Source organism: Sinocyclocheilus grahami, unplaced genomic scaffold (genome assembly GCF_001515645.1).
Source record: "Sinocyclocheilus grahami isolate Dianchi unplaced genomic scaffold, SAMN03320097.WGS_v1.1 scaffold715.1, whole genome shotgun sequence".
Lineage (NCBI taxonomy): Eukaryota > Metazoa > Chordata > Actinopteri > Cypriniformes > Cyprinidae > Sinocyclocheilus > Sinocyclocheilus grahami.
Genome location: NW_015505894.1, coordinates 383,819 through 395,230, shown reverse-complemented (window position 1 = coordinate 395,230; position 11,412 = coordinate 383,819). Strand labels below are relative to the sequence as shown.

The following is an 11,412-nucleotide window of genomic DNA, read 5'->3' as shown; positions in this document are numbered from 1 at the left end:
ATGTATTTAGGTCACTACTATTCTGGAAGTTTTTCTGTATTTAATGGCTCTCTGGAACACTTGATTCTGATTGGTCAGTTGTGGCTTTGCTAGGTCAAATATTTTTGATCTCTAAATGGGATGTTCCACCATTGCCATACAATTTTTATGTTTCATTGCAGATTGATAAATTAATCTTTTTTAATTAAATATTAAATCATAAGTATGTTGCAGTATTCGTCAACTAAAATAAATATGTTCTAAGAACTTCTTGCTAACGTTACCATTAAATTATGAAATGTTCTCTGAACTTTCAAAACGTCCAGTTTGTCTAGGTTATGGGAGCGTTTTATTTTATTATTTTACAGACATTATGGAAGTGTTACTTTTGACGACCACGAATGTTCAACTAAAATGTTTCAAATGCATTCCATAAACAATGTAAATAATACATATATAAACTTTGTGTAACTTTATATAAGACCAGTTTATATTTAACTTTGAATGAACATTCTATTAACGTTACTGAAAGAATGATCACCTTGGAGAACCTTGACAGAATGTTAGCCAACGTTCTGAGAACGTCTCCTGTTAGCTGGGTTGTTGCTAGGCCAGACTATTTTTCTGAGCAGAATCTATAGGCGCTAAGCTACAAGATAATGATTTATTACAAATTAAATCAACATTTCATGGGACATGACAGCCAGAGCCAGTGATAATGTTATCGCCCTATCGTTGTTTATTTTTAAACAATGACAGGCTGGACGTACATGATCCCTTAAAACAAAAAAGGAATGAATGAATAACATTGAGAGGATCTGCCTATGACACATTCGTCTGAAGTTGAAATCAGGTGGCTGTGGTTTCGACTGTTTCCCTTTGAGAACTTTTACGTTAAGTGCGCAATGCTCTTTGGAGACTACTTATTTTTCAATTGATTAACGTCAATAACCCGGTGGGCCTTGAACATTAAAAATAGCTCACGCACAGGAAAAATGTGGTTTAGTTTGTCTAAATGCGTTCCTCACAGTTGTTTGTTCCTAAGCAACAGAGGCGCCTCGCGCGTGCGTCATTTCCTCCAGAGCGCAGTGTCGGTATCTCACTACGGACTCAGTAGTAGCGACAAGCAATCCGAGCGAGCCGCACTGACCAGACGCGCTGCTCTTCTGAGCGCAGCTGCCAAACTTTAAACGTTCTTGCTGTGTTTTTGTTTCTTTCGCGGAGCCGGACGCGTCTCTCCACCCGTTTCTCATCGCACAGTGTGTTCCCAAAAGGATTAAAGTCACTATAACGGACGTCAAATCCTCGCGGGACTTAATTCGGGTTTGTTGTTTGCCTTTGGAAGAACAGTGTACTTTTTCCACTATTCAAAGTGATTAGTAAACCAACTTCATTAATAATCAAAAGTTTCGAAACGGCATTGCACTAGTTATTCTGCGTTGTTAGTTTGAAGACTCAACCCAGCATGGCTGCTCTCACCACTGGTTTAACGCACGAATCGCGGTGCGCTTCTGTTTTTAGCAAGAGGCAGTGACCGTGCTCTGTTCCTAATGCCTGATGTGAAATCCCCCTGTGGTTTTGAGGTGTCCGAGAATGAGCACGGATCTGGAGCGCGCTTCTCTCAAGTCGGGCTCGAACTCCCTGGGCTCCGGTGGCCGCGCGCTTTCCGTTAACGTCAAGAAGTTGCACAACACGCTCAACGTGCTGCTCAACGACTTCGAAAGGGAGCAGTTCATCCACTGTCTCAACGTTTACCACGCCAAACGCAATGTCTTTGATCTCGTGCAGACTCTCAAAGTCATTCTCAACACAGCCAACAAGCGCCAACTCTTACCCATGCTGCGCCTGGTCATACCCCGCTCGGACCAGCTGCTGTTCGACCAGTACACATCGGAAGGGCTTTATCTGAAGACGGATCTGCTGGCGGCCAGTGTCACGCACGAGTGCTCGGAAGACCTCAGCAGCACGAACGCGCATGCTGGAGCATCCTCCGTGCACTTTCTGCACGAGTCCGAGCAGGCCGGTCCCAGTCACGGATCCGTGCGCCAGGCTCTGGTTTTCAGCACCGCGGCTGAGGGGACAGCGCCAGCGCCGATGCAGGAAGCGCCTGATGAAATCCGCCAAGTTACGCTGAAAAGGAGCAAGAGCCACGAAGGCCTGGGATTCAGCATACGGGGTGGGTCAGAGCATGGAGTTGGCATCTATGTGTCTTTGGTGGAGCCGGGATCATCCGCTGAGAGAGAGGGGCTCAGAGTTGGAGACCAGATCGTGCAAGTCAATAACATGGTGTTTGACCGAGTCACTCATGGAGAGGCAGTAAAGGTGATGTGTGATCTCTGTCTTAGTGTGTGTGAGTGAACGTGTGTTTTTGGCAGTGTTTTAAACATTTCACGTCGTAAGAAATCTTTTCTGGATCTGCTGAGTCTGAAATGATTCACTGAAAAAACGAAGACCCGTTATAAGGGACATGTTTGATGCACTTGCATATGTAATTGTTGGTCTTTTACCATTTCTGACTGTTCTTTTAATCATGCAGAAACGTTCCCAGTGAAAACCAAATGGGACATACTGAATATAAATAAAGATATGTATACAAACTAAAAGAATAATAGTATTAAAATACATTAAGGATGGTTTGACTGCCCTACATACTTCTGGTGGGGAATCGCTGCTTTACAGGTATCTGTCAGTGTGGCAGTGTGAGGAGCCCCAGTTGGTCTTTTCATTTTTACAGTGTTGACTCCTTTTTTGTACCAAACAGCCCCATTTGCTTTCCCCCTTCCTCCTCTCATCCTGTAAAGTCCTTCACCAGAGTCACAGCCCTGCAGAAAAATCTTTGGCCAGAGTCCCAGTCAGAGTTACTGGCTTTAGCAGGGCTAAAATCAATCTTTAATTTTTTTTTCTTGCCCACTTGATTACACAGTACTATGTACTAACTTTTGGCCTCAACCCCAACCCGGCCACTGGCAGTGTGACTAAACCATCTCACTTGCTCTCTTCTCTTCACATGGTCCTAATCCTGGTCTTTTTTTAACACATTTGCTCTCATTCCCCATGTGTGTCCAAAGGTAATTTCAGGAAATTGGATAATTGACTCAAAACACCCCATTGGATCTGTGGTGCTGGTCTCAGGCATTGTGAAAAGAATTGGAAGTATGATGTTTTATCAACTGTAACGTCCAGTTAGAGATTTGCCTGTGGTGGAATCTATTATCATCTCTAATTTTAGTTCTAGATTTGAGAGTTAAATCATAGGTTACATAACAATTGAAGCTTATACAGTTTGCAGAAGAAGAGCAATGACAGGCAGCCACCTCACTCTTACTTTCCTCTCCTCTTTGCTCGCTTACTCTCTCTCTTTGACTATTTGTGTGGGCAGGCTCATTCTGTGTTTGTTTTATTTTTTATTTTTCAAGCGTTCATGTTAGACTGCTGAGGGAAGTGCAGCATTCTTTTGTATTGTCCTTGCTTTGTTGTACTGCCTGTCTTACTCATGTCACAGTCTTGTTTGCCTGTCAGAATTGAATTCACAAACTAAAAAAAGCACAGAGCAAATAACAATGTGAGTCAAATCGTTGCATGAAAGCTCAGTCCTGTATCAGCTACACTTGGCTTTGCACTATTCAGACATTTTTTGCTTTCTGTCAATCACACCAGCAGTATCAAGTATAGCTGTTTAATTACATTAATATTGTATTTTATATAGCGGAAGTTCAGGGCCTGACATCTGTTTGTGAAGCTTGATTGAGCGAGTCAGTCTGTCTTGATTGCAGGTTCCATATGGAGGGATTAAAAATGATTGACCATGCTTACTCAAAGTGCCAGCCTGTAAGCATTTCTAAATAAAGATGTTTGAGGTGAGAATTGGCCGTCTCACATTGCCTGTGAAGTTTACTATGAAGCCGAGGTGTGAATTAAGCTGATTTGACAATATCAGAGTTGTTAACATGATATCTTATGGAAGATGACATGACCTTTAACTTTAAGGCACGCTTGTCCATGTTGCATCTTATTCTGGACTCACTGGACTGACCTACAAATTGGCCAACCAGGATTGTCACATTTTATTTATACAAAAAAAAAAAAGTCTGTGTTAACATAATAATACACTGAAGATTTTAGGCATGCACGATTTTAGAGAAATTATTTTTCTGGAAAAATTGTGATTTCAAAATATGTTGTTATAATCTCTAGGTTGCGTTCAAAAAATAATAATATTTTAATTTGAATAATAATAAAATATTAAAATAAGAAATATTGTTGTTGTAATTCACTGTTAAAAAATATAAGAAAATAATGCAATAATAACAACAACAATTTTTCAACAGTACAACTGCAAAATTATAATACTAATATTTATGGTATTGATGTCATCATTTTCAAACCTTAAACCATCAAGCTTGCATTTTGGTGGGAAACCATAGGGAGCATTTAAATCCTTTAGGTTTGGGAAGATGTTTGGGGTCCCAAATGCAATCTATAAGCAACCAAAAACAGAGTAGATGCAGAGATGTAGTTTTTGTGGAGCACCATTAGCTGCTTGTATGTAAATTAATGCAGTGCTCCACTTCACTATAAAACACACAGTACATATATTTATTTTATTATAAATGAATCAGTAGCATTTCCTCCAAGGATGCATGGGAGGCACTGTGTCCTGAAAAATTTGGATGAGAAAAAACTACGAAAATAAAACAATGCAAATATTACAAAATATGACAAAAAGCGTATAAATCACACAATTTTCTAAAGTAAATCTGTGCAACAGCAACACCAAGCAGGTAAAGTTACAGCGGGAGACCGCGTCTCTCTCTCGCCTCCCCTGAGCTCATTGAGTTTTAACAGACCCCCTAAAGCCTGCGGTGGGTTTGTTGGGGGGTAATTGAGAATGAATGGAGGAAAGTCACGTGAGAGGACGCAATGCCTCCATCACGATATGATTGGATATGACTGGTTATGTTTGGCTGTGATTGGTTCATGCGATAAATCCCAACTCTTGTGTTCGTGTCTGTTCTGCATTCACGAATCAGTCTGGATGAACATATATATAATGAATATAATGGCGTTAATGGGAAGACTGATTAAAAAAGCAAGTTAGTAAACAACTCACACACTTATATATACATCACCATTTTGTCAAGTCAAAATCAAACTTCAAATGGCCTGAAAACATAATCTGAGGGTTTTTTTAGTGAGAAATCAGCTTATTAAAATTAAAGGAACTTCTCTGCATCTGTGACCACTGACCAGTTCACCAAGCTCTAATGGCTGATGTTCCAGAAATAAGATTATTATGAAAAAGAACAGCTGTCACGTGAGAGGACGCAATGCCTCCATCACGATATGATTGGATATGACTGGTTATGTTTGGCTGTGATTGGTTCATGCGATAAATCCCAACTCTTGTGTTCGTGTCTGTTCTGCATTCACGAATCAGTCTGGATGAACATATATATAATGAATATAATGGCGTTAATGGGAAGACTGATTAAAAAAGCAAGTTAGTAAACAACTCACACACTTATATATACATCACCATTTTGTCAAGTCAAAATCAAACTTCAAATGGCCTGAAAACATAATCTGAGGGTTTTTTTAGTGAGAAATCAGCTTATTAAAATTAAAGGAACTTCTCCGCATCTGTGACCACTGACCAGTTCACCAAGCTCTAATGGCTGATGTTCCAGAAATAAGATTATTATGAAAAAGAACTGCTGAACATCAGTTCATAAATAAAATATATAATTGTTTAAATTAAATATATATTTTTTCAAAATGTTACTGCTCTGAGTTATTATTTTAGAATACATGTAAAATGCTTAAAAACACTAAAATGATGAGATTTATACTTTGTTTATTTAACCAAGAAAATGTGACTTAGACATGAATTCACATTTACTAATAATAGAAAAAAAACTTAAATGTGAGGACTTTGCCTCCTCATTTCAGAACACCGCTGCATGCCACTGATATGTATATATTTATTTTTTATTCATCACCGCCGTTGCGATGTTATTATCTCCCTAAGCCATATCATGATTTTGGTTTTCAATTAATTGTGCAGCCCTGCTAGCTTTTTAAAATAATAATGCATCAGTCTGCAATGCAAATAATTGTTTGTTTTAGTTGCAAATGTGTTTATTCTTTGTGGTCAAAATGTCCGTCCATTCAAATGTAATAAGTAGCTACTGAATATCTTATGAACATAAATCTGGAAACAAAGCAATACTTCAACCTGAAAAGTCACCTACAAGATTCAAAGTGTTTCATCATTAATTGCAGTTTGTACAGTATTATGGGATTCCTGTACAGTTGTGCTATATTAACAGCCGGTTTGTAGATTCCATTTATTTGCAGTTGTGATGATTGATATGCAAAAAGGAGACCGACTGAGAGCAGAATAAGCTCAGATAAAGCCCAGAGGACGGGCCACATCTGTAGTCAAATCTCCGGGTTATCATCATTTTTTGAAAATGTAATATCACAAATGAGATCTCTTCGTCATTTCAATTATTTTTCCCAGTGCACATATTGCGAAGCTTTTACGGGCTGCTCCGAAACTGTCCACAGATCCCTGTGGTTTAGGACACTGAAACTGCGACAGAAAACATTGTGTTTAATTATTAATCCTCGTAAAACTGGATTACAGTGCTTTTTATGGTATCTCTTTATACTTCAACCTGAAAAGTCACCTACAAGATTCAAAGTGTTTCATCATTAATTGCAGTTTGTACAGTGTTATGGGATACCTGTACAGTTGTGCTATATTAACAGCCGGTTTGTAGATTCCATTTATTTGCAGTTGTGATGATTGATATGCAAAAAGGAGACAGACTGAGAGTAGAATAAGCTCAGATAAAGCCCAGAGGATGGGCCACATCTGTAGTCAAATCCCTGGGTTATCATCATTTTTTGAAAATGTAATATCACAAATGAGATCTCTTCGTCATTTCAATTATTTTTCCCTTTTTTATTTTTCTCATGAGAGAAAAACCCCATTGCGTAAATTATTAAATAACTGTCACAGTCTTCAGCTGGTGTGCCTAGGATGGCCACCAGAGGACACTGTGTGTTTGTGTAAGCACATGGCTTGTGTCGTTTGTTTGGTGCCATGTGCTTTCTCCTGTCCATTGTCTGACCCCGCCCATCTTGTTACCTCATTATTGTTTCAGTTATTCCACCTGTGTCTCCCTCACTACCTGCCCTACTTGGTCTCCCTGTGTTTGCAGTCCTGTACTGTTTCGTTTAGGGATGCACCGATATGAAAATTTTGGCCGATACCGATAACCGATTATTCTTTATTTTTGAAAGCCGATAACCGATATGTTGGCCGATAAATCTATATCCAAATTGTTATATACTTTTTGAGAGCCTGATTACAAAAAAGGTCTCATCATTAAAAGCCACATCCCAAACACTTCAACATAAGCAGCCTAGTTTGAACGGTATATATATATATATATATATATATATATATATATAGTTGGTTGATATGTTAATTGTAAAGCACTAATTAATATAAGTAATGTCACAGTCTTCAGCCTGGGTGCCTAGGATGGCCACCAGAGTTCCTGCCTGTTTTTCCCCTCGGGGTAGCTTTTGTTAGTTGTTTATTTTTGTTATTAATAAAGAGCCCATTTACTGCATCTTTGAGTCCTCGCCTCATCTCTCAACATGGACAGTGACAGTGAAAGTAATATATTATAAGCTAATATATAAGAATAATAATATATTAGAATAATATTATATATATATATATATATTATAATTACATAATATAATATCTGTATAATTTATAAAACACTATTATGACAAGGTAATGTTTAGTTTATTATATTTATTTATTTTTATTATCATCTCACACAGCATGGATCGGCATTTTCTGTAATAAAAATACATATCTGATATGACTTATTCTATAATTAGCATCAAACAAACAATATAATTCTTATTCTCAAGGATTAAAGATTAAACGGAAAAAAAGAAAAATGATTGCACAACCACCAGTTAGGTGGCGATATAAACCAAGTATGCAAATGGCCTTTGAACAGAAGAAGAAGAAATAAGTAGTTTGGCACTTTTTCTTAGCGTTCGTTTCCATAGTGACTCATCGATTCATAGCTCTGTTGAGAATGTCTTGCGTGTTAACCAGGAACTTACTCTGGGTTGAGTGAACTTACTCCTGGACTCGTTTTTGGAACCAACATAACTCAAGTAAGCAAGGTTTGGGTTAATCCACCGAGAGTTCAGGGTTAAGCAGATGGTAAGTTAACCTTGCTTTCTGGAATACACCCCTGATGTAAAGTTAGATACTTGTCTTTCATGGTTTGCTTCATGTTTCACAAACACGTTTGATACCATGTGTACATAACGGATAGAAATGAATCATTTTGAATTCGGATGTAGTCATTTTTGGGTTTAATGTTCACAATATACAGTATTCGCTTGTTTTGTTTAGGCTACGTGTTATCTTTTCAAATTGAATGTGTGACATGCACCTAAGATTTGGGCTTTATTATGACAAGTTTCCCTGCTGTACTTGAAGGCAGCATAATAACTCTGAAGCTAGTGGTAAAAATGACATCACTACAATATTGATTGGCTGATGGGGCACAAGACATGCGTAGTCCCTTCAAACCCTGCATTAGTGACTGTCCTGAACAGTGAATAAAATTGGGCAGACTGAAAAAAACATCAATGCAATTTGTGTGTATTTATATACTTACAATTGCGAATTTTGTTTCATCAGAATAAACAGTAAATGTAATGGACATTTGTAAATGGACGTCAATTAAAAAAAGATACCTTTTAGCTCAATAATGGTGCAGTTACATAATCTGCCTGCAGGGGCAAACATTCTATGCTAACTAGTCAAACCTTGACCATTTTGGTTGTAACCTTTCCACCATTTTAATTTTAAAATCCATTTACTGTCAGCTTTCAGTGTTTGCGACTGTGGCGGCAGATTTGCATTGCTTAGAATGAGTAAGCAGACCCATCCGTGTTAAAGGCTGTGAGGCCATTGTTTAGTCATCGCCGACTCTGTCACCACTCATTATATCCAGGTCAGCACAGGTCTCAGTTTGGCGTCTGGTCGGGTAGGAGCGGGGAATAGGATTGTTACACGTTCTTATCGGAAGAGGGCTATGTCTGCTGAGGCTCAGCACAGAAATGTCAGGTGTGTCCTTTGCTTCTGTGACGAAGAGACACTGGCTTATGGTTTATGAAGAGACACTGGCTTATGGTTTATTCACTAAAGCTGTCAGACGCCCTCATTTTCACTCTCACTCTCTCTCCTATCTGCCTATGTCTCCCTCTTTTTTGTTTTTTGAGTGTTACTTTCTTGCTGAAGTTTGAAGAATTAGTTTAAAGAGGTGTTTTGTCTCTGGGAGGCTGTGAATGCGTGTCCCTTTAAGACAAATCATGGATGTGGCCATTTTGGTAATGCCTCCAGGTATTTTCAAGCAGTTCCTACCTACTTGAATGGTGAATGGTGTTTTAGAGCTTGTAACACTCCAAAGAGAAAGAAAAAAATGAAATCGCATCATATGACCCCTTTAAAATAAATCTTTTATGCTCCCCTAGTCAAATGTAAAGACATTTATTTCATACTACGTATAGGCCTAGTTCAAATAAATTACTGACATGTTGCTGATATAAAAATTATAATTAAACTTTATTTGGAGTACTATCTGTGCACAATGCACGTTCCTTAACATTAAGCCTAAAATGTGTTTTAATGTCACTATTGATGAGGATTGTATGGTTTTCGAATAAAATTGGTCTTTAAATGCTAAATATTTGAAATGTACCAGAAGTATACTTGAAGTAGTTCCACTTTAGCGCAATCAAATATACTTCAGTATATCTTTAGTTGGACTTCAGCACTACTTCTGCACAATAAGTTGTTTCAATTTAGCAAAATTTAAGTATACCAGTTTATCTTAACATTAAGCCTAAAATGTGTTTTAATGTCACTATTGATGAGGATTGTATGGTTTTCGAATAAAATTGGTCTTTAAATGCTAAATATTTGAAATGTACCAGAAGTATACTTGAAGTAGTTCCACTTTAGCGCAATCAAATATACTTCAGTATATCTTTAGTTGGACTTCAGAACTACTTCTGCACAATAAGTTGTTTCAATTTAGCAAAATTTAAGTATACCAGTTTACTAAAAGTACAATTGCAGGGTATTTTATTAAGTACATAAATATGTAAATGTATTTGTAGTAGACTTAGCATGAAATAAATATATTGAAATACATTTTAGTATATTTATTTTTTGCTAGGCTGCATTTATTTGATCAAAAAATACAGCATACTGAAATATTTTGAAATATTATTACGATAATATTTAATAATTTAATAATATTATTATTTAAAATATATTTAAAACGTAATTCATTCCTGTGATGCAAGGCTGAATTTTCAGCAGCCATTTCTCCAGTCTTCAGTGACACGTGATCCTTCAGAAATCATTCCAGTTTGGTTCTCAAGAAATGTTTTATTATTTTCAATGCTGAAAACAGTTGTGCTGCTTAATATTGTTCTGGAAATCTTTTTCTTTTCCAGCATACTTTCATGTAAAAAGTTTTTTTTAAATGTCCACTGCGTGGCCATCTTGGTAACTATATCTAGTCATGCAAACACTCTAATCTACTTGAATGGGGAAACACTGAAATATCCAAAATTGGTTGTCAAGATCATGTTCCACTTCCATAAATTGGGAATAAAATTTAGACAACATTTTTTTATATTGTAAATTGTTGTGCTGTGTTAGCAGTATTTTCAGTTTGATTCAGCTAATGCTCATTCATATTATAGAATAAACAAACTTTTACCAAACTTCTTTTAGCTGTTAGACAGTACATCCATTCCTACAGTCACCATATTGAGGATTGCTTTTCTTATTTAGCTGTAAGTCGGACTACTACAGCTGCCATATTTAGCACTCCTTTATTTTCTATTTCAAATATATTCGAGTAGTAAGTCTCTTCTCCTTATAATGTCTCTAGTAAGGTTTACTAGTTCGATGTTTGAGGTTTGATGAAATGATGAATCTCTGACATCTGAAAAGCCAGTTATTTTAGTAAATACATTTTGAACCCTCTTACTCTTTCTCAAGATAGAATAACGTGACTCATCCGCTGTACATCCACACAGCACTGAGTCTCTCTCCTATTCCGTCTCTCTTACTCAGCGGCTATAAACTCCCCACATACTGTCTGTTATGTAAGAGATCTGCTCAGTAGCGCTGCTAGCTGTCCGTGCGGTTGTTTTTGCACACTGAGGTGTTGTTATGTAGCTGACCACATTTGGTCAAGTGCTCCATTCAGTGGCTGCAGATGAAATGCTCCACGCGGTTTCACAGGTTTGGTGCTCATATTTTTAGCCCCCTGCCTACCTTTGCTCAAAAGTGTTTGTGAGTGC

At 37.6% G+C, this 11,412-nt stretch overlaps 1 protein-coding gene across 2 annotated transcripts in view; it reads left to right on the top strand.

The window, feature by feature from the left end:
• The first annotated feature begins 1,015 nt into the window (after window positions 1–1,015).
• The window catches only part of whrnb (whirlin b), a 51,761-nt gene continuing 41,364 nt past the window's right edge, over window positions 1,016–11,412 (top strand). For both annotated transcript variants that reach the window (XM_016244356.1, XM_016244355.1), the window contains exon 1: window positions 1,016–2,301. In XM_016244356.1, coding sequence (XP_016099842.1) covers window positions 1,573–2,301 — 729 coding nt within the window. In that variant the 5' untranslated portion in view covers window positions 1,016–1,572. The remainder of the gene's footprint in view (window positions 2,302–11,412) is intronic.